Source organism: Sinohyriopsis cumingii, unplaced genomic scaffold (assembly GCF_028554795.1).
Source record: "Sinohyriopsis cumingii isolate HCF-2022 unplaced genomic scaffold, ASM2855479v2 utg000624l, whole genome shotgun sequence".
NCBI lineage: Eukaryota > Metazoa > Mollusca > Bivalvia > Unionida > Unionidae > Sinohyriopsis > Sinohyriopsis cumingii.
The window spans coordinates 2,739,066-2,764,554 of record NW_028315919.1 but is presented as its reverse complement, the minus strand read 5'-3'; the positions used below and the strand labels follow the sequence as shown (position 1 = coordinate 2,764,554).

The 25,489-nt window shown below is 35.1% G+C and overlaps 1 protein-coding gene across 2 annotated transcripts in view; it reads left to right on the top strand.

Moving 5' to 3' along the window:
* LOC149773610 (inhibitor of Bruton tyrosine kinase-like) overlaps positions 1–25,489 on the top strand; it is a 104,960-nt gene that overhangs the window by 40,582 nt on the left and 38,889 nt on the right. For both annotated transcript variants that reach the window (XM_089946347.1, XM_089946348.1), the window contains exons 11-15: positions 1,122–1,314; positions 4,743–4,911; positions 11,692–11,797; positions 15,771–16,228; positions 21,478–21,570. In XM_089946347.1, the coding sequence (XP_089802473.1) occupies positions 1,122–1,314; positions 4,743–4,911; positions 11,692–11,797; positions 15,771–16,228; positions 21,478–21,570 (1,019 nt within the window). The remainder of the gene's footprint in view (positions 1–1,121; positions 1,315–4,742; positions 4,912–11,691; positions 11,798–15,770; positions 16,229–21,477; positions 21,571–25,489) is intronic.

Genomic DNA, 25,489 nt, shown 5'->3' with positions numbered 1-25,489 from the left:
TTAAGAAACAAAATAAATTTGTGTTGAATTGCGCCTCCCCCCACTGCATGTTGCAGTAAAATAGATAAACAAAATACTTGATAACAGAATGAAAGAATAATTTATTCCTCTTTATTTTTCATCATGAGCATTAAAGAATAAAAATATATCGATGAACTCCTTATGTGTAGCATAGTCTTCCATACTGTAGCGTGTATCGCTTATGTGCAAAAACACGTGACACATTGTTCATTGATGTGAACATAGAGAAACAAATCATAGGTTCAAAGGTTTGAATATGTTATTCGACTGAAAACTGATCCAGCAAAATTGCAAACAAGAGATAATCAACCAGTTGGTTGAAGGCATATGCCATTCACGCATGACATGGTGTTGTGTGTGAACTAACCAAGATTGAATTATATCCAGGTCAACTATTTGACAGTTTCTTGCAAATAAATATCATTATTTGAAAATACATTCACTTAAGTGCAAATGACAATCTTTTTACTAGCATGGGTTACAAAAAAAGTATTAGTAAAGCAAGTTATTGATATGTATACTATTTACCCACAGACATCAGTGCCTGTTTGTATTAATTATGACTACAGATGCCAAGCAAGTAGAAGCCCAGGTAGTGAATAAACACAGCAAGTAATAAACTCACTGTTTGAACTTATGGACAGAATATCAAATCCAAAGGTTATTTTTATTACAAAGCAAGCTGACTTCTGAACCAAACTTTGGATACTTTTAAGTGTGCTGATTTCTTTTTTTTAAAGGATGTCAGATACAAAGCAAGTCAAGTTTGGATATTTTAAGTGTACTGATTGTTTTTTTTACTTTTTTCTTTTCTTAATGCAGTACACCCTCACAAATTATGTTCTTTTACAAAATAGTTAACTCATTAGCACATTTAAATTGCTCTGTTGAACACAACTAGATATATCATTGAGGGGTGGATCAGGAATTCTTAGGAATATCTGTCAGGTTGTCCAAGCCCATATATGTGATATTACTTCTACTATGGCAAATGAGTTGGGTTTTTTCTTAAATAGTTTTATCAAAAATGACTTGTGGTGCCTGTATCCTGAAGCCACTTTATCATGGAAGTTACAGTATTTTATTATGTCCATAACCAGGTCTTCATGTGGCGTGCCACAAACCAGACACTTAGACGAGCTCACTGGGCCATTAGAAGACAGCTATTTGTGTCTGAGTTCAAGTTAACAGACACAAATCTTGCTATTATTACGGAAAAAGGTGAAGCCTTCCTTGGATTGTTATCCAACAAGAAGAATGCTCTGAACAAAGATGCTCAGCATTCTAGTAAAGGTAATATGTTGTTTGTAGATAAAGTGAAAAAATATGTTTCTCAGATCTGTGTGATGTATATTGTTGAAAGATTCTTGGCATGAAGACCTTTCAAATTGATAATATACTAGCTGATTTGCTGTTAAATATGGCCACTGATACAGACAAAGAGAAACCTTTAAAAATCATCACAAATTCGCTTAAAAACCCTTATTGTAATTGAAATATGGAACCCCACTGTAATACAGTAGTTTGACTTAATAGCTGGAATAAAGAAAATAATGTCAAACATACAGTTATAATTAACTGTTAGGCAGCTCTTAATGCATGTCAAACATACAGTTTTAATTAGCTGTTAGGCAGCTGCTAATACATGTCAAACATGCAATTATAATTAGCTGTTAGACAGCTGCTAATACATGTCAGATATACAGTTATAATTAGCTGTTAGACAGCTGCCAATACATGTCAAACATACAATTATAATTAGCTGTTAGGCAGCTGCTAATGCATGTCAACATTCAGTTATAATTAGCTGTTAGACAGCTGCTAATACATGTCAAACATACAATTATAATTAGCTGTTAGACAGCTGCTAATACATGTCAACATTCAGTTATAATTAGCTGTTAGCTGCTAATACATGTCAAACATACAGTTATAATTAGCTGTTAGGCAGCTGCCAATACATATCAACATTCAATTATAATTAGCTGTATGGCAGATGCTAATACATGTCAGCGAATACATGTCAGACATACAGTTATAATTAGCTGTTAGATGGCTGCTAATACATGTCAAACATGCAATCATAATTAGCTGTTAGCTGCTAATACATGTCAAACATGCAATTATAATTAGCTGTTATGCAGCTGCTAATGCATGTCAGACATACAGTTATAATTAGCTGTTAGGCAGCTGCTAATACATGTCAAACATACAGTTATACTTGGCTGTTAGGCAGCTGCTAATACATATCAAACATACAGTTATACTTAGCTGTTAGGCAGCTGCTAATACATGTCAACTTTCAGTTATAATTAGCTGTTAGGCAGCTGCTAATACATGTCAACATTCAGTTATAATTAGCTGTTAGACAGCTGCTAATACATGTCAAACATACAATTATGATTAGCTGTTAGGCAGCTGCTAATGTCAAACATGCAATTATAATTAGCTGTTAGACAGCTGCTAATACATGTCAACATTCAGTTATAATTAGCTGTTCGACAGCTGCTAATACATGTCAAACATGCAATTATAGTTAGCTGTTAGCTGCTAATACATGTCAAATGTGCAATTATAATTAGCTGTTAGACAGCTGCTAATACATGTCAGACATACAGTTATAATTAGCTGTTAGACAGCTGCTAATACATGTCAAACATACAGTTATAATTAGCTGTTAGGCAGCTGCTAATGCATGTCAGACATACAGTTATAATTAGCTGTTAGGCAGCTGCTAATACATGTCAAACATACAGTTATACTTAGCTGTTAGGCAGCTGCTAATACATGTCAACATTCAGTTATAATTAGCTGTTAGGCAGCTGCTAATACATGTCAACATTCAGTTATAATTAGCTGTTAGACAGCTGCTAATACATGTCAAACATACAGTTATAATTAGCTGTATGGCAGATACTAATGCATGTCAGACATACAGTTATAATTAGCTGTTAGATGGCTGCTAATACATGTCAAACATGCAATTATAATTAGCTGTTAGCTGCTAATACATGTCAAACATGCAATCATAATTAGCAGTTATGCAGCTGCTAATACATGTCAAACATGCAATTATAATTAGCTGTTAGGCAGCTGCTAATACATGTCAGACATACAGTTATAATTAGCTGTTAGACAGCTGCTAATACATGTCAAACACAGTTATACTTAGCTGTTAGGCAGCTGCTAATACATGTCAAACAGTTATAATTAACTGTTAGACAGCTGCTAATACATGTCAAACATACAGTTATACTTAGCTGTTTGACAGCTGCTAATACATGTCAAACACTTATAATTAGCTGTTAGACAGCTGCTAATACATGTCAAACATACAATTATAATTAGATGTTAGACAGCTGTTAATACATGTCAAACATGCAGTTATAATTAGCAGTTAGACAGCTGCTAATGTCAGACATACAGTTATAATTAGCTGTTAGGCAGCTGCTAATACATGTCAAGCATACAATTATAATTAGCTGTTAGGCAGCTGTTAATACATGTCAAACATGCAATTATAATTAGCTGCTAGGCAGCTGCTAATACATGTCAAACATACAGTTATACTTAGCTGTTAGGCAGCTGCTAATGCATGTCAAACATAAGTTATACTTAGCTGTTAGACAGCTCTTAATGCATGTCAAACATACAGTTATACTTAGCTGTTAGGCAGCTGCTAATACATGTCAAACATACAGTTATACTTAGCTGTTAGGCAGCTGCTAATACATGTCAACATTCAGTTATAATTAGCTGTTAGCTGCTAATACATGTCAAACATACAGTTATAATTAGCTCTTATAGCTATGCATCTGTCATTTATAATTAGCTGTTAGACAGCTGCTAATACATGTCAAACATACAGTTATAATTAGCTGTTAGGCAGCTGCCAATACATATCAACATTCAATTATAATTAGCTGTATGGCAGATGCTAATACATGTCAGACATACAGTTATAATTAGCTGTTAGACAGCTGCCAATACATGTCAACATTCAGTTATAATTAGCTGTTAGACAGCTGCTAATACATGTCAACATTCAGTTATAATTAGCTGTTAGCTGCTAATACATGTCAAACATACAATTATAATTAGCTCTTATAGCTATGCATCTGTCATGCATGTCATCAATTGCTGGTTACTACATTGAAGGCCACATTTCTTATCCAGTTTTGATCCAACTATGGATTAATATTATAAAAATCTAGGAAGAATAAGATAATCAGCAAGATCTATGCATACCAATCATGTGGTATGGCTGTGCTTGTTACCACTCTTTATGCCACAATTCTGATCCAATTTTGGTCAAAGTTGGAATATATGATTATATGGCTGGGCTTGTTACCAATATCTATGCCACAATTCTGATCCAATTTTGGTCAAAGTTGGAATATATGATTATATGGCTGGGCTTGTTACCACTCTCTATGCCACAATTCTGATCCAATTTCGGTCAAAGTTGGAATATATGATTATATGGCTGAGTTTCTTACTACCTGAGAGACTGTATTTATGACCTGATTTGAACAAAACCTGGCAACAAAAATTAATACCATCAGGATGTTGGATGTTTATAGACATATATTTATGAGGTTTTGCACTTGATATAGCAATTATTTAAAAACACTATTTTGATCAGACTTGGTAAACAGACCCCTGTCATCAAGACCATGGTTGAATATGATTAAGAATTAGATTCATGCATGTTATTTCAGAACAGAGTAACGATGACTTTGGGATGATAACATTAATGGATTTGCTACTCAGAGATGAAGTAGAAGATGTGCAGGTAGTAAGAATTGCCAATGTGAACCGTGGGACTTACATTACTGCTGACAGTAAGGGTCGGAACTTTGCAGTACTTCAGTCACTGCCAAACTGCAGGTCAGTGTTCTGCTTTGTGTAGTTAAATATGTTATTTGTCTGGTATAGTTTCAATTATAATGATGGAACAGCAGCTTTTGGGTAAGCCATGCAAAAATATTGACATCAAAATGTCATGTCCCTTCACAGTTGCTACTTAAATAACTTAAAAAATTGCTTTTAAGAGTCCATAGTTAATCCATTCAATCTCTTTGCTTTGCCAATTGTCCCTTTGATAACTTGCCCTTATTTTAAATTTCTGTTCAGATCAGCCAGTCTTGTCTGCAATGGTGTCACTTGAGAACTTGATCTTGAAGAGGCAAATTTAGGAGATTTTAGTGGTCGGTAAATTGAGTGTATTTGCTATCTCAATTTATGAAAATACATCATCAGAATGTATTAGCTCTGACACTAGGCTAAAATGTAGAGTGATGATACGGACGATCATCCACCATAGGGTATCCATTAACAGTTACTATTTGAACTTTTCAATGTGATCAAATGTTGCATAGACCTTCCTGGCATAAAAGCCTTTCAGGTTTTTAAAGATATTACCTATTTGCCATCAAATATCACTGCCAGTACCAAAAACAGAAAAATTTGCCATTTATTACAAATGTTGTTATCAACATCTTGTCAGAAACATTCAGATCAATTTCAGCCATCATGATAGAGAGCATAAAAAGGTCTCCAGTTTTTACAAACTGTTTTGATCTACAATTGAATTTGGCCATCATTACTAAAAATAGGAAAACCACAGCAGAACAGGATTTGACCAGGTTTGATCAAACGTATCTTAACATGAAGACCATTTGAATGTGTAAAATAATAGCTGATCTGCCATTAAATATGGTCACCAGTATTAAAAGAAAAATCTGTAAACCTCTTTACAAAATGGAATTTTAGAAAGCTTGACAGAAAGCATGATTGCATAAGACTTTTCAAGTTTAGACAAGTGATGCTAATCTGCAATCAGAGATGTCCAGTGTACATCAGTGTCCATCAGCAAATACTATTTTTCACATCTCAGATATTGCCAGACCAGTTGCAACCAGGCATGGCACAGACTACCATGGCATAAAGTCATTTCAGGTTTGTACATATAATTTTGTTCTGCCATGTGTTATGGCCACTATTATAAAAAAAGCTGAACCTCTAAGAGACTTCTCCAGAACCACTGAACAGAATTTGAAAAAAGTTTGTCAAAAAAGTATTCTGTCATGAAGACATTTGACATTTATACAAAACTAGCAGTAGCAGTGAAGTGGGGATTTGAGACCGCAATGCATGACATTTTGCTAAGTCAAAGAGCAGCAATTTTTTTGAGAGAGATCAGACATCATTGAGGGGTGTATATAGGCAGTCACAGTAGATAAGTAGCAGGTGGGTGACTATTACCAATACATCATTACCAATATACCAATTAGAGATATGTCTATGTGAGACCGTTGTGACATTAAGTGAGTATAGGTGGAGTGTTAATCAAGTCCTATCATTGCATTGGACAAAAGGCTGGTAATTGCTGCTTTATGTGGGATACCCATGGATGGAGTACCTTACACATGGGATATAAATCACTGCTTTCCACATCAAAAAATTCTGTCAGGCATTTTCCAGATGGAAGACTTTATATATCTTGGAATGAAAAGCTTGTAAGAATTAAAGGTTTTAAAGGAATGATAGCCACATCATAGAGCAGGTTACAAGTGATCAACTACACAACCAATTAGAGATGTAGGTTCCTATGATATACCATCATAAACCACGGGCTGCAAAATAATTTATGCATCTGGATGCCCATAAGCCTTACAAACCCTTGTGGGAAGAGATGCGTTTACACTTACTAATGAAACTCCCATTTGGTTTGAAATGCCAACAAGTTTACAGTGTTAAGGACCCTGGCAAAAATTATTCTAGAAATTATAAATTGATGAATGAAGTGACTAAGTTTGTGCATTTTTATATCCTTGATGCTTTTTGTTTTGTTTTTAAAATTTGTGGAGGGGTACAAAGAAATAGAAAGTAAATGAAAACTATAATTAAAAATAAGATGGATAATGTTAAATTTAAGCTATTTCATTGAAGATGAATCCCATTATGAGGGGTCAGTACAAATAATATATTATTACAAACAGGTGTTCAAGATCTGTATTCTGTTTTGAAGGTAGGAGCTGCAGTGATGCATTATGCCAAATTTTCAATAAAAGGTAGTATCATATCAGCAAAGTCAGCTACAGTGGTTTATACGTGGGTGAAGTACTTTACTCCAATTGCCTCAGCACTAAATAGCCTACTTTGTGTTGCTGCACAGTAAAACACCAAACCAAACAGTTTTGAAGTTTGCTTCCACTGTGTTTCAGTCAAGTACATATGAATAAATGATTAAAATGTAAGTCCTTGAATGATCAAGGAAGGTACTACCTGAAGGAATGTGGAGGCATTCCTTCCTATCTGCAGGGTGGTCTAATTCTTCCCAATCCCTGACTGGTTTTGTTAACCTTGTAGCTCATCAGAGGAAAACTTGTTGATTCATTGGTTGAACTGATCACTGTAGTATTTTTTGTTAATGTGAGATTTATATATTACTAGCCCTCCAAGCATACCCAGCAGCTGGTGCAGCGACTTTTTGAGCTATTTAGATTAGCAGCCCCAGTTTATGGTGGACAGTGATATCACAACCCAAGCCTTGCAGCCAGTGCACTCAGTTCAGTTGCCATTATTGTTTAATGAAGCTGGGATTTGAGTTACATTATTGTTTAATGCAGCCAAGATTCAAATGACGTTGTTTAATGAAGCTGGGATTTGAATTACACTATTGTTTAATGCAGCCAGGATTCAAATGACATTATTGTTTAACACATTAACCCCTGAGCCAAGCAGCTAGGCAGTCCCCTGCAGCATACTTGCAGAGATCACCTAGAGCAGTGTTAGCCTTTCCAGTGCCTGTATCCCTGAGACTAGCTGACAGCAATTGGCTTGCAGATTTTTATAGAGGGGGCTACTTGCAATAAAATTGTTATTATTTTATTTGTATTCATTTAATTAAGCTGAAATTTGGCACGGCAGTTCTCAATAAATTTACATACATAATAGTATAAATTTCATGTTTCATGCAGAAATAAAACTAATGCATGATGGTGAAAACAAATGATGTACTTGACAATTTGCTTCTCTTCCCATGAATAATCCATAAAATCCATTATGAATTCACACAGAATTATTAACACCATCAACACATGAAATAATTATATTTTATGTACACAGAGATTCCACTTGTCGTCTCTTGTAAACTGAACATCCAGTGAATACTGTACACAAATGGGCATATTTTACTTGCTCTTTACTTACCTTTCTTCCTTAGAACTCTCACTGAAATTTTAAAACTAATAAAACACATAACAAGCCTTGAACTATGAACACTCATGTTAACAACATATATTTCCCAAACATTTATTTAACGATTATTCAAAAGAAAAAAAAGCTCCACGAAATTAAATTCATTTGCATCAGGGTCTAAATCCATTGCTGGTCCTTTGTATAGCCTCTTGTCAATGTGTGTTTTATCATTTACGATCATCGATCAGCTCTACTTTTATTTTCTTCTTCTTCAACATTCTCATTCTCATCACTACCGCTGTTTCCAGTAGCTTTTTCAATGTCACCATCAATCTCGTCTGATTAAAATCCAGAAAATTCTCCGTCATAATCTGTAAAGTAAAGGTCTGCTCCCAGTGGCTGATTCTCGTCAATTTGCATCATTTTCAGATGTATATATTTTCACTATTTCTGCTGCCATCGAAGTCAAATTTTTTTTCCCTCCATTCAGCAATGTTCACTCTATGTAAGCTACAATTTTATTGGTTAAACTGCCTGTATAATTAGGAAATGGCTTCAAATCAACCAATGGTTTGCGCCGATTTAACTCATCATGCGGGATACAGGCCTTGACAAATACTGCCTCTCAAACTCAGTGCTTGGGATACAAGCTACGTAAACTCAGCCACTTTAGCGAGGCACGCGGGAGATCAGGGAGGAAAAGTATGACGAGTATTCTCGTCGCCAGGGGTTAATGTGTTAATGAAGCTGGGATTCGAATGACATAACCGTTTAATGCAGCCAGGATTCAAATGACATTTTTATTTAATGCAGCTGGGATTTGAATGCCATCACTGTTTAATGCATCAAATGACATTACTGTTTACAGCATCAAATGACACTACTGTTTAATGCATCAAATGACATTACTGTTTAATGAATCAAATGACATTACTGTTTAATGCATCAAATGACATTACTGTTTAATGTATCAAATTACATTATTGTATAATGCATCAAATGACAATGACATTAATTTTTAATGAAGCTGGGATTTGAATGACATTATTGTTATTGTTTAATTGAGGCAGGATTCCAATGACATTATTGCTTAATTCAGTGAAGATTCAAATGACATTATCGTTAATACAGCCAATATTCGAATGTCATTATCTTTCAGTGCAGCCAAGACTTGCCTTTCATTAGCAGTAAAAAAAAAAAAAAAAATTTAAATATTATCACAAAATGGTGTAAAAGAATAATTGGCTAAACAAATCCCTCATGTTATTTTTTTTGAATAATCAAAAAGAATTTATATTTTGTTTTGTATAAACTAAAAAATGGTAATATTTGAATCCCATAAAACTGACTTGGTATTACACAAGTTTCTTGTCACTTTGGCATCTGCTGGTGAGTCATATTGTTGATGCAACATGGCTCCTGGTGGGATGATCAGATTGTCTACAGGATTAATGAATCCAAAAAAAGGCTGGAGTGTAGCAAGCTGCATGGGATGAACCTGATTGGTATTGAGTTCCATATTCGTTATTGGGCTTAATAAATTCTGAGATCCATTAGCAGAAGTTTGTTCAGTATTGGTAGATGCATTAATCAGACTGTGATCTAATTTTTCCAATGTTTTTTTATGTCTGCCCTTTGTATGACATCTGACACTGGTCCCAAGACACTTTTAAACCAGTGTGGACAATATTTATATGTTACATCAGAGATTGTTTATACCGTGTTTCACATGCAGGAGAAATGGTGATCCATTTATGACATTTAGCTGTCATTATGGGAAAGAGTAATGCCATGGTATATTACATAATCCTGGCAATGTGAAGTCAGTAGTAGGAAGAATGTTGTTAATTAGAGAACATGGATATTTCCAGCAAAAGATAATGGGGCAAAATATAGTGGTGCCTAGTCATCAGAGCTCTCATGGGAGGAATAATTAAGCCTAACATTAAAATGGCTGGACTCCATTTTAAACAGATGTTGAACCGTACTGAATGTAGTGTGTAGTTAGTTGGTATATCCGATAATGTTCTCTATCTTTCCATTTAATATTTCTACTAGAGAGCTCTGGATTGATAAAATAATTTCTGCTATCACACAGTCAGTTCACTGTACCTATAGTGTGTGCAGTTTAATATTTTTGATATTATAACATGTTAACATATTACTTTATGTGATTCTGGTTGGTCAAAGTAAGCGTATGAAATTCTTGCAAAATATTCTCTTTACTGACTGGCTGCGATTATAGGAACATTTTATAACGATGCATACTGGAATTTTTTGTTTTTAGTATTGCTACTAACATTTTGGTGTTCATTTTTTCAAATTGGCTGCCCAAAGAAATTGTGTATAAAAGTCATGTCTGTCTAAATATGGTCCAATTACCCCCACATGGGTTTGTTATTCCATGTATAGATATCATGCATTGAAAAAGAACAACAAGAACACAACAACAATTAAACCTATGGGAATGGGTCAATTGATAGCATTTGTGTGGAAAGGGGTGGAAGTATACCTGTGGCATGAATTCCACCCTGTATATCAGAGCAGTTTAAATATTGACTTATAGGAATAAACTCACCTCTGTTCCAAGAAGAATATGGACTGGCCTCCAAACTGAAAGAACATTAACCAACCAAAGCATGTTTGCGCTGAAATATAGTGTATATCATGCGATGTAATTCTGACTTTGTCTATATCTACTATACTCTTCCAAATTTAAGAATGCATCTTTCTGGTCACAAATACATTACTGTAAAGCTGGAATTTCTGCATCCATTACCATCCCATCAAATATCCAAAAATTTGAATACTGAGAACTGAAAATGATAGTGAGACACCCTTGCTGTTAAACATTTCTCTATATGACATCATACTGGACTTGGATATGCATTCTGTATTTAAAAATTATGTTGTTTGCATGAAATATTCCATTTATTTGGAAGTACAGTTGCACTTTGAATTATAATTGTTAACAATTAAAGAAATAAAGTTTACTCGTTATAGAACATTACAAAAAATTATATGGACTATTTTTTAGGTTCAACAAATGAAAGGTGCAGCCACTGAGCCAAAATGAATGAAATTATTTCCTCTTCTTTCACTCCTATTTCCATTCAAATAAAAACTATGTGATAAACAATCTCAAATGGCTAATGATTTAATATTAAATTTATGAAATTTATTAATGGCTCGCAAAAGCTGGAAATTATTCAACTCATTTCATAAATTCAATATTAAATCATTGCCCATTTGAGATCCTCTGTTTATCATACATGTGTGGAAAGTGAGTAAATAAATAACATTACATATAGTACAATGACATCTTAAGTTGGCAGTGTATTTAAGGTTTGTATGAGTGCTTATAAAGATGCAGAAATGATCAAGGTCTGATAAGAACAAATCCAGCACTTTAGAAGGCAATCATTGTTAAGAACATGGAATTCATTTTGGCTGTTTTCATTTCAGCCTTACAGATGTTCCTATGGTTTGTCATTCTGAGGTGATTAGCAACTTCAGGGTCCTTCTAGAGGAGGCAGATGAGTTTGATACTATCCATGATGTCATCTTACAGGTAAAATTATTCAACTTTGAGAAAATTATTTTGCCATTTTGAAATGCAAAGTTGTTATTGCTTGTTCTGTTGGAGCTATGGAGTAAAGTCCCAGAAGAGTGTCAGAGACAGGTATCAGAGTCTCCAAGGCCCTAGAGAGGTTAGATATATTTTTCCATCCCAAATCATTATTTTCCTGAGATTGTCTTAAACGTATAAGCTATGGTAATCATTAAGATTTTATGTTAAAGTTTTTGAAAGTCATATGAATTCTACACAAGTTGCTGTACTCGGCTTAAATAGGGGATGTATTACTGTGTGGAGTTTGTACATATTACAGTATACCTGTTCTGTTTCGGCTGCATTTCCAACAACAGGTGATCATTAACTAAGGAAGAATCTGCTTTCAGTTGCTACCACAGTCTGGCAGATTTACTGACATTTTGGCTGCTTACATCATCAGTTACAAGTTCCAAGTTTCCATTGATGCTTTTTCTCACAGACACCTTCTATTGAATTATATTCAGCAGTTCTATGAGCCCCACACACCAGTTTTCCATTTGAATATCCAGCAGTTGATGTGTAGCATGATGGTCATGGGCTCATGTTGGATCTAGTATCTATGGTGATCTTTCAACAAGTGGAACACAACTTATCTTCCACCCCAAATCTTGCCAGACATGTGGGAGTCTACAATAGTTCATGTCTTAAACATAGAGGCCCAAAAATATTCTGGCCAAGGCTGTAACAACAAATCTATAACTGATGGAACAAGATGAAGTACTCTCTTGAAAACCATCATAAGGCCAAGCTTTACTCACATCCTTAATCAATGAATGTTTTGTTTAATGATCAGGCTGATGGAATCCACAAAGAAACCACCAAGATTACCTTCTTTACCTCCCTTAGTAGCTACAGCAGAGGGATTGATCACCAGGACATCCCGAGAACATAAGCCACTGTGAAGCATTCCTACCAAATTTATAACTGTTGAAACCACAGTTCTCCTGAACTAGACTGGACAAAAGGCAATGACAGGGCTATTGTTTTCACCATTGTTTCCATGAGATCCTCTCTGTCTCAGATGACACCTCACCACCTTATAGATCTCTGAGGTGGGATGGCTTTATGAACATGACAAGTGGTTTCTGAGGGACTAGGTATCCTTTCAGCATACCTCTTCCTTTGCCCATGGTTACCTGAGCTACAACATGGTACTCATCACTTTGTTGTTGACTTAAGTGCAGTCAGTTAACTTATATCACAATGGAATGCAGCAACAGGTTCTAAATGCTATTTATTTGTGTGGACTTGCACTCATGGTTTCCAGGAAGTTTCTGTGATTCACCGACAATGACTACATCTACAAAATAGCAGGCAAGTTATATCTTGGAGTAAGACATGATATCCCTTGTTACTCTCCTTCTCATCATCAGTGTCTTTGTCAACAAGGACATTGACGACCTCATACCATTTCAAGATTTTGGTCATATAGGTATGGAACTCAAAACTCAATTAATAGAGCAATACTTGAACTAGTACAGTGGTGGCTTCCTTACTTATATGGAACAATCAACCCACTAGAGAATTCCTTTGGCTACTGGGTTTGCTCAGTGGAGACATCTAAGTCCCAGGTCATCTTCTTGGGCTCCCATTACAAATGATTCCTTGGTCCAGAATGGAGGTTGAATGTTTGTTGGACCAGCTTACACAATGAGATTTCATCTTGAAGGTAGGGAAACCTTGCTAGACTCATGTTGGGGATACCTCTGCAAGTACAACCTCGAGCAATCACAATCTGTATGGATGCAAACACAGAGGACTGGGGAGAGCAGTACATACACCCTCCCAGCCTTCCTGCAGTTACATCCATAGTGAAAATGTGCCTTCTGCTCCAGTAGTAACTGAAGAATTCAAGGATTTGGCACCAATCCCTGTATAATGGGAGATCACTATAGCTGCCACTTAGGTGGGCAGATAACTATTAGCTTTTTATCTAAAAAGTTTTGACCTGAGAGCACTGGATTTGCGAGGTAGTAGTTCTCCTAAGGTATTATGATTGGGTAAGTATTATCAAGGAAACATTTTACTAGCAGAAGAAAAAATTGGTCCCTATGAATGAATTCAAATCGAGAAAGAAGAAAAAGAAAAAGTGATTTTTCTTCTCATAAATATGGTTTTAAATTCACCAAGCAAAGTTGTGGTTACACGAAGAAATACCCTGGAGTTATCACAAATTATTGCTGTGCCGTAGATATAAGCCTTTCACAAAATAGTCTGCACCAATGAAACTTACATGAGTCAACACCTGGCAATAATGTACTGTATATAATATAAGCATTAGTTACCATCATTAAATTAAAAGAAGGAATGAAGAAACATATCACAGAGCATATGTGCCCCCAAAAAACTAATTTTGGAATAAATATGTTATTTAGTAAGCAATGTTATAGGCATATATGAGTTGACAATAAGGAAATAAGGTGGGATATAAAATGTGGGAAATATTTATAACATATATGGTAGCTTGAGACCACATTTGAACATAGTATAAGTCCCTGGAGTCATAATACGGGATTGGTAGCAAAAATAAATGATCAATGAGGAAAATGAACATATATTACTTACCCCGCCTGGATTATTGTTTAGTGACATTCTCCTTCTTCAAAACATCACAATCACTTGTAAGTGAATTGATGACTTGTGCCTTGATACATATATTACAGAACGTCTGCTTTATCTTTGTATCATATCGCAACCACGGATGCCCAAGTTTTCAGCTGTCGATAAATTTTTGGGAACTTTTGACCTGTTCATCATGATGTGGTGTTGCACCTGAAGCATTGCTACCATTACAGCTTCTAGGTGATGTTGGCCTGTCAGTTATAACATCAGGTTCAGTGACTGTTGTCTGATGAATTTGCATTAAATCCAAATGCTCTTAATTTTGTTAACTTACTCTTAGGATGAGATGATGAACATGCAATGGTGAACTTTTGTTTAGCCGTGATAAAGGTGCACTGTTGACAGTAAATTATTCTGATTGCGATTTTTTACCATTTGCTTTGTATTTATACACAGCAGTTTGTATTTAAAAAATAATAAAAACTATTTTATTGGTACATTTGTTAAAAAAAGCAAGGATTAGCCATCGATCAATTAATCGTAGCTGTTTCTGTTCACGTCTTCAGAGGTCGGTCGATTGTAGGTATAGTCCAGTAGCATGACTGAGTGTATCACAGCATACAGTACTCAGGCCAGATGTCAACATAAGCAGATTATGATGTAACAATGCACTGTAAAGATGGGTTTGTCAATACGAACAAAGGATTTATGTAACAAATAGATACCAGTGCATTGTGTATCCAAGTCTGTGGCTTCCTTTCATGGTCCTTTTGAATGTCTCCACTCCAAATCCATGACTGTATGCACAAATTAAACAGCCAAAAAGGTTGTCGGCAAAAAAATTGCCAGATGTTATATTTTGTCACCAATAAGGAAAAAAATCACAATTTGTGACATTGACAAAGCCCAGGATGATCCCTGCATTTCCTCCCCAGGTTTTCTCTTAAGTTTATGATTTAAAATATTGCACGTTGTTTCATTATTGCATGGTAATATTTTCATTGAATACTGCAAATAACCATGTGGAACTAAAATGTGTAGATGTGTATCAGAATTCAGGTTTGTCATCTGAATTTCATGATTATGGTCAAATGTACAATTTATCTTTTTTTTACATCTTTTTACATGTGAAATTCATGAATACGATTGAATGTACAATTTATCTTTACTTTGCTTCTTTTTACTTGTGAAATTCATAATTATGATCAAATGTACAATTTATCTTTTTTTTTACATCTTCTACATGTGAAATTCAGGAATACAATCGAATGTACAATTTATCTTTACTTTGCTTCTTTTTACTTTTAAAATTCTTGAATGTGACCGGATGTGCAGTTTATCTTTACTTTTCTTCTTTTTATTTCTGCAGTGCAAGGGACACAGATGGCCTGCCCATAGATTTATACTTCAGAGTAGAAGTACATACTTTAACAACCTGTTTCAAAAGGATACTTATAACGAGAAGGAAATAGCCAATGTAACTTTATCGAATGTCCTTCCCCAGATATTTGAACAGGCACTTCTCTACATGTACACTGACTCCTGTGAGTTGCTGAATATTGGCTCAAAATTTGAGATGAGGGAGATTGAAAGTGAGGCAGAGGAAATTTTCCACATGGATTTGGATGATCCGGATTCAGCCCTTCCCATGCCAGATTCGAGCAAAGGTGGAAAGAAAATTTCAGCATTTGAAGTTCATCAGAAAAAGAAGACACCGAATAAAGAATGCCAGAAAGAGAATGGGAAGCACAATGCGAACTTAATAAGTCCTGTTAAAATGTTGCAAGAAGTAGCCAAGAGATTTGGAATCAAAGGTTTATCCAAAAAGTAAGCATATCTACTGCATTTGACATAGTACCTACAGTTGCCTTAATAAGCATGCTTTGGGTAAAAACTCACAAAAATTTCCCTTATTTTGTATAGATTTTTCACTACTGGCATGCCTCATGGAAAGAAAGTGGCTGTTAAAACCCATCTAGAACAATTATAATTTTCTTGGAATTTACCACAGTGCATGTCTTATGTCAGCTGCCAGTTCACTTAATGGGTTAAATCTGTCTGAAAAACAAAACTTTATGCTTTATAACTAACTCTTCTTGGTTTTTGTTTTATCTTTTTGTTGGTTTTGATGGAACTGTTAAACATTAGTGGCTATATCATGCCAATAGAATGAGTTCAGTGCATTTCTTAAGGACACACCAAGGCAGCCAACACAGACAACCCTTGGATTATGATCCAGACACTTTACCAAGTGAGCTAACATGGCCCCTAACTCTTCTTGCATGCTCATTCATGCAATTATGCCACTGATTATCAGTGTGTACTCTTAAAGAGATAAGCTTCAGCTGCACAAAATTTACCTATATGTCGGTCTTGGAAATTGTTTCCTGCCAATGCCTGATGGTGAACTAAGCAAAGTTGTCCATTTGATTTACCGCTCTGGTGGCCAAGTGTTTAGAGTGTCCACCTCAGATTTGGCAGGTCATGGGTTAGATCCCCAGGCCAAGTCATTTCAAAGACTTACACAAATGGTACTAACAGCTGCCTTGCCTGGAACTCAGCATTAAGAGGTTAGTGTTAGGACTGGTCAACCTGGTCAGGATAATGTGACTGGGTGGGACATCACTATAAAACTCACACTGCAGACATCGTAGCGATATGACTGAAAAATTGTTAAAGCTACATTAAAAATCCAAGACACACACACACACCAGTTGATTTAAACCATGCAATGGCTCATGCAAGATAGCATCACCCTTAAAATATATATACAGAAATTCTTTTAGCACAATTCAATTAGTACTGACATGTTGAATTGTGATGATCAAGGATAAAATGAGCATCCTGAATAAATTTGATAAATTTAACTACAAAGTATTTCATTAGTATTAAAAGCACATTGAAACTTGAATTTTTCTATTCTACTCTCTAAATGAAGTCAGTATTGTACATGGACAGTCACTATGTAATCTTTTCTATTTTGTTTTATGTTTGTGTCTAAATGAACAGTCAGCAATGTACATGGGACTGTCATCTCTGTAATCTTTTCTATTCTGCTCTATATTTGTCTCTAAATGAACAGCCAGTATTGTACATGGGACTGTTGCCTCTGCTGGGAGAGTGCAGCAACTAATTGTCAAGTTACCAGACATAAGTACTCATTGCGAGTCAAATGTATGATTACTAAACTTTAATTGAAATTATTCATGCTGATCATATTTTCATGTGACTTGTGCTCCATGCGAGTACAAGGAATGTGTTTTGTAATGCAGACAGTACAAAGGAGAACAAGAGTGAAATTTTGTCTCACTCTGTACATTTTGCAGAATGACATAAGTATCATCAGATAGCAGTGTCACAATTGTGATAGCTTTAAAGTAAGTGTTCATAATTGTTCATAATCAAAGCATTTACTTACAAAACTCCTTCAAAATGAGCTCAGGTCAGAATAAAATCATTAAGCTCATTGAATATATGGAGATGAAGACAGAGGAAAAGAAACACAACAAGAATTGCCATTGAATAAACTTGAATATATCTTTGAGTCACACTGTATATTGAGAATTTTAATATTATTAACCTTAACTGATGCAATCACAAAAACAGAATGATAAATTTTATGAACATTGGTACTTCAATTATGGGCTTATTAAACCCAAGAGAAGGCAGTTTTTGCCTACTAGTGATGTATGATATGATAGGAGGCTATAAATACCAGAAACTGATGTAAAGTCACTCACTCCATGAATTGAAATGATTTATTAATTATTTTTTTTTGTTTTATAATTATTTTTCAGAAGTGTAAATTTATTTGTAAAAAAGGTTTGTGTAAATTTATGACTAAATTAGGCCAGTTGATGTGGGTGGAGCTATTAAAGTACCTGTCACTTATTGATTTAATTATCCTTAAAAATCCATTGGTTGATTTTGCTGATGTTTTCATTCTGGGTATTTAAAAATACTTGCATTGGAGAAGGAGAAATACCAGATGCAATTGAAAAACACTAATAATTTCATAACTGCACAGTGGTGGTTTTGTGTCAGATTTATTTCAGTGTATTTCACCTATTTATTTTTATTCTATCAATCCTTGTGTCTGTCCATCTTCCCATAAAAGGTTTATCTTTTGTGCATTTCTTTTGTTTTATCTGTTTTAAAATTTACCTTTAGTTGGTGCCAAAAGCCACTACTGTGCTGAGATGCTGTAAAACACTAGCACATGCATATGTAACATCTATTTGTCCTACTGTTTGGGACACAGTATTTTTAGTGCAACACTTCAACAGATTTTGAAATGGTACTAACAGCTGCCTCGCTTGGCACTCAGCAATAAGAGGTTAGTGTTAGGACTGGTCAGCCTGGTGTCAGGATAATGTGACTGGGTGGGACATCATGCTACATGTCTGCAACATGATGCCCCAATGCTAGACATCACTGTAAACTGTCACACTGCAGACATCTTAGCAATATGACTGATTTTTTTAAAGCTACGTTAAATATCTAAATCCCCCCCACACACAACAGATTTTGATAGTATGGTCATTACTTAATTCCCAAATATATTCCAGTTTAATATTGCACTGGTTTTAAAATTAGGGAAGGTATGTAGGTATTCTGTGAGAAAAAAATTGAAACATTATATTATTATAATAATTAGTATATTTATATATAGTGAACAAAACACTTCATGCACTGGGCTAAACTGGCTCAAATAGATGCTAAGTCAATTTCAGGATTTTTTTTAACTGGGGGTGGGGTGGGGAAAGTGCTATGGTTGGCAACAAAAAACAGTTACAGTCAGCAGACTGGAAACACATATTTTTTATGATGTGCATGTTGACAAATCACTGCTGCTGCTGCAGTTTTTATGAGTTATTTCTCCTTTTGACTTGCAGTTAACTGTATGACAGAATCTTGTAAATGCTGCTATAGTCTTCTCATACAATCCTGTTTGTTTTGTACCCTCCCCACCAAATATAAAAAGAGAAAGCATTAAGGATATAAAAAAATGCACAAAACTTAGTAATTTCATTCATTGTTTTTTAATGTCTTACATGAATGTTGCTAGGGAGTCCCTAACACTGTCAGTTTGTCGATGTTTTGAATCAAAAGGGAGTTTCTTTAGCAACATGGTTGCCATATTTGCTTGGGCCAGTTTATGTTTCAGGCAACAGATGTGATGTAGTTCAGTGTCTTTGAAAATCTCAATAATCCATAAATTTTGGATTTACATCTCATCGAACACATGTATACAGAGTTCCTACTATTTATTTGTTCAGTTTGTTTTAGAAGTATTAAAACTAGATGTTGCAAATATTGGACACAGATGATACATTTTTTATTTAAATAGACTAATCTAGAAACAAGAAATCGACAGCGAGCAGTCTGTTGCTTGTTTACTTCATTTGCTTTGAAACGCCAGTAATATGAGTGTTATGTCCTTGTCAATAAACACTGTTAGTCTGACAGTTTTCAATGAATCACCATGAAAATTTGTGTGACCATTATCTGAAGATGCATTAAGAAATCACTTTGCTCTAATTTTTTTAGCCATTGCTCTTATTGCCTTGATACTGATCCAGTAGCCTAGTAGTTAGAGCATCTGCCTTGGATGCGGGAGGTCGTGGGGTCGATCCCCGGCCGAGTCATACCAAATACTTACAGAAATAGTACTAACAGCTGCCTCGCTTGGCACTCAGCATTAAGAGGTTAGTGTTAGGACTGGTCGACCTGGTATCAGGATAATGTAACTGGGTTGGACATCATGCTACATGTCTGCGGCATGATGCCCCAGTGCTAGACATCACTGTAAACTGTCACACTGCAGACATCGTAGCAATATGACTGATTTTTTTAAAAAGCTACATTAAAAATCCAAAATCACACACACACTTACTGCCTTGCAGCTGAATGTAATATAAGACAGAACTGAATGTGATACAAGGCAGAACTGAATGTGATATAAGACAACTGAATGTGATACAAGGCAGAACTGAATGTGAAATAAGACAACTGATTGTGATACAAGACAGAACTGAATGTGATATAAGACAACTGATTGTGATACAAGACAGAACTGAATGTGATACAAGGCAGAACTGAATGTGATACAAGTCAGAACTGAATGTGATATAAGACAACTAAATGTGATACAAGGCAGAACTGAATATGATACAAGACAGAACTGAATGTGATACAAGGCAGAACTGAATGTGATACAAGTCAGAACTGAATGTGATATAAGATGTGAATGCAGCTTGTTTTGTATGCATCATTGCGAAGCATGAGTTGTACTGTGGTCATTTCAAGATGTGAATATTAACAAATCTTTTTGCTTCTGCTATTTTTGTAAGAGTTATTGCCCTTTTTGTCTTACAGCTCGACACAGTATATGTCAGAATTTTGTGAATGTAATTTACTCTTGACGATTGTCGTGAAACTTAGTGCATATTATGGTTATCTTAAGATAACATGCATATTGACCAGTCATTGTGCTCCCAGAAGACTTGATGCACTTTTACTTTATTACTTTAGACTCATCTTTGACATAGGGGTAGGGGTATAATGTTGGAGAGGTAGTTGTGGATTTATTTGAGCAAAGTGCCACCATTTCTCTCATTCTTATATTATGACATACATAATCCAGTTGAATATTTGTGTTAACTGATGTCAATTTGATAAGCTATCTTTTTGAAAAGAATTCTTTGTACCTAGTTTATTCATAGCTAAATTCACAAATACAAAGTTAATATTTATAAATTAGGTTTCCTTGTTGAAATTACCATAGTCTTATGTACTGAATGACTCTTTTCTAAATGTTTATCATTTAACATAACGAATTTAAATTTCAGTACATTTATTTACATTTAGTAGAGAATGAAACTGTAAATGAAAGTAAATATTTGTTTGATATTAATTAGTTGATTTTAAGATTGTGTGTGTGTGTGTGTGTGTGTGTGTGTTTTGGAAGGTAGGTAGGTTGTCATGTGTACAGTTATCTGTTTTGCATATATTAGTTTTAATTTTTTTGGCTCTTCATTGAAACTGTGTTGTAGAATCTGTCATCTTGATTTCAGAGCTGATTGTGTTAGATACAGCAATGGTGTTATTGTATCCACTGGCAAACAGCTGCAACAGCCAAGACTTAAATTTGATAAACAGAGATTCAGGTAGTATTATTTCTTCACTGTAAATCTCCATGCATTGTCCATAATGTTTTGGTGAAATTTTACATCATTACACTGGCACATTTGCAGGTATATTGGGGGTTGTTAATGATCATAATTCACTCCATCTGTCCATGCATCAGTTTGTCACTGTTTTTATCTGAATTCCATCTACATTATTTAAAGAAGGATATAACCTTTGGTATGTTCCAGCTGGATGTGTATTTGACAACTAAGGTTTTGGTTTCTGGATGTTGACACCTTGGATGCAGGGTCAAATATAACATTTTCATAGGTAATATGGACTCCTCCTCATAACCTGAACTCCATCCTCTCTGGTTGAGGAATAATGGTCACATTTGTTATGATCTTTTCCTAGAGTGAGTATATAATAATGAAGGTTTCCATTTCTGGATGCAGTTCTCTCAGGGAGTGGAGTCCAAGGTCACATTTTCATATGCAACTGAGTTGAATCTAAGAGTCAAGCTATGAGACTAATGGCCCTATGATAATTTTTAAAAGGGTCCTGTCATATTTTGATGGGCAAACAATTTTCATAGTTTCTCTTTTTAGCTCACCTTAATGGAAGGCAAGAGCCATGCATATTAATGAGGTAATCTTGTATCTGATTGGCTGAGCTTGTTACCACTCAGGAGACCATATTTCTGATCTTGTTTTGATCTGACTTAGAATTTTAGGTTTATATGTCATTATCTGAGAATAGTTTCATAAATAGTGGGAATCCATTTATATTATTGAGGTGATTTTGTATATCAGTGTTTTGCTTGTTCTCACTCTCAAGGCCATATTGCTGGTCTGATTTTGATCAAGCTTGGAATATATGTTTATATCTTGTAGATTTTGGATGAAATCAATAATTAGCAGGATTCAAGCAAATTAGTAATGTGGTCTTGCATCATTGAGCTTGCTACCTTTCTGATGGCCATAATTCTGATCTGGTTCTGATCAAACATGGCATGGATTGATGCATATTATAATGGTGATCATGAAACTGTATTTTTGAGTTGATTTTTGCTGGAACTTAGTCCATAGTAGGAGTGTAATTATGATCAAGATCCATGCATGTTAATGAGGTTATCTTGCATTTGATTGACAGATGTTGTCAGTACTCTAGCAATTTTCTGTTATATCTGAGTTAGGTCAGATTTTGTAAACAGGCTTATATCATCAAGTTGTAAAATGAATACGAACAAGATTAGCACATATTAATGAAATGAATTTGCATCTGATTGGGTGAGCTTCTTACCACTGGCATTCTGTCAATAATATGCTTGAATTAGGATGGTACTTCTTACCTGATTTGATCAGATTAGGTAAATATGCTGATATCATCAATATGTTGGATCTGTTTTCTTATGAGCAAGACCTATGCATATTTATGAGGTGCTCTTGCATCAAATTTGCTGAATTTTTCACCACTCTAGAGTCACAGTATTTTTCACTTCTTATGATAATGCTTGGAAAATAGGCTGCATAATATAACAAGATGTTGGTTGAATTTAATTATAAGCAAGTTTCAAACATCATTACAAGGTAATCTTGCAGCTGATTTAGTTTCCATTCTGAAGACTATTTTTAATGCATTATGATCAAACTTGGTTATTAAACTCAATAATATATCATCAGGATTTTGGAGTATGTGATTATGAGCAAGATTTGATTAGTTCAGCTTGTTACCACTTGGGAGCCTGAATTCTGACCAGATTTTGCTCCAGTTTGTTAAGTAAGGTTATTCCAACTTGGTCTTTAACAAACTTTATAACAAATGATATCTGTGTAAATCAGAGGTGAGCAAACTTTCCAGTGCAAGTGCCGCATACACAAATTTACACCTTGTCGTGGGCCGCATAGTTCATTAAGTAAAATAATTAATATTTGAAATAGCAAAAACAAAAGGTTTTTCTAAATAACATCTAATTAATTTTCAGTTGTTAATATGTTGTTAATATTTGAAAACTTAAACTTAAACTTCAAAAGAAGCACATTTATTTGATAAACAGAGTAACATAAACAGAGTCAGAGCAAATGATGACTTGTTCCTAGGCCACATGAAAACCCTTGGCGGGCCGCATGAAAGCCCTTGGTGGACCGCATGCGGCCCGCAGGCCAAAGTTTGCCCAACCCTGGTGTAGATAGATGAGGTGGTTTGCATCTGATTGACTGAGCTTGTTACTGATCTAAAGACTGTATCTCACATACAGTTTTGATAAAACTTTATAAAAAGGTTGTACAAGTTAAGTTACACACATATTAATCATGCCTTTGTCTTTAGAAATAATTTTTTACCTCACTATAATAAAACAGGTAAAATCAGCATTAAATCAAGGTTGACAGACAGACTGTCATAAAATAGGTAACATTAACATTAAATGAAGGTTGGCAGATATTTTACAATTTTGTAATTGATGTACTCTTTCTTTACTTGGTAAATGTAACTATCCCTAATCTAATCCATGGCAAAATTTGATATTTTTGATTCATTTGCCTGTGAAAAATTATAAGGCATATTTGAAAGAAGGTTTTCCAGTTATTTTTATTGCCTTAAATTTACTTAGAATGCTTTACTCTTTATATGATGGTCATTACTCATGGCTGTTGTATTATTTTTATGATATATATCAGAAAATACATATATGAATCTATCATCTGTGTTAATTTGTACTTTCTTTGTCCTGAGAGAGCCAGGGATACAAATTTGGTTTTTCATAATGTTCTTATTATGGCCATTGCAAAACCAGTATTATACGTCTGACTTTATCAATGCTTTGATCTTTCTCCAAAGCTTATTTTGTTTTGATTTAGATGGTAAACTAGATGAAGACAGCGAAGCCACTTGAGACAGTTTGAGTTGGATAGTATTCCACAAAAGATCCTCTGTTGTTGTTGTTGTTCTAAGGTTTAACGCCATTTTTCAGCACAAGATAGGCTATACATGGCAGCCAGTATAACTGGTGGAGGAAGAACCCTGGAAAACCAAGGGAAGAACCACTCACCCACGAGAACAAAAGATCCTCTGTGTGTTTGCAGATCACTCTGTCATGAAGAGGGGCCCCGAGTGGCCGAGTGGTCTAAAGCGCTCTTCGTTACGGATCACTGCCATCTCACCTCTGTCTGAGGCGGTTCGAGTCTCGGATTCAGCCAATGTGGGTATGTGAGAAAGCTTGCCAGTAGCTTCTCGTGGGTCGGTGGTTCTTTCTGGGGTTTTCCCGGGTTCTTCCTCCACCATTAATACTGGCCGCCATGTATAGCCTACCATGTGCTGAAAAATGGCGTTAAACCCCACAACAACAACAACAACAACAACTGTCATGAAGAGGGTTGTTTGCATGAAGTGTCACTAGTTATCATTTATCACTATGTTAAAAAATGTATTTATTTGGTAAAAGAATGACATCACCTGAGTCAGTTGCACTCTTTTAATTAAGAAAAAGCTTTAATAAAAAAAACAGGGGTGCACAAGGTATGAAAGAAGAAATGTGAGAATTTTTCTTTTTCTCGGATTCATAATAGGGATGCTTAAATATAAACCCCTGCCCCCATCTGTGTAATGTTAATCTGTGGGATATTTATTTACAGGGATTCCATGAATATCAGTCTGCACAATATTTACAGCAACTCCAATATAGTCCATCTATGGTATTTACAGAGACTCCAGTTATATCAATCTTCACAATATTTACAAGGACTCCAGCAATAACAATCTGAACAAAATGTACAGTGACTCCAATATTGTCAATATGTACAGTATTTTACAGAGACTCCAGTTATATCAATCTTCACAATATATACAGGGAGTCATTGTCTGTCTTTGCATTATTTATTGGGACTACAATAATGTTACTTGGTACAATATTTACAAGGACTCCAGTAATATAAACTGACTCAATATTTACAGGGACTC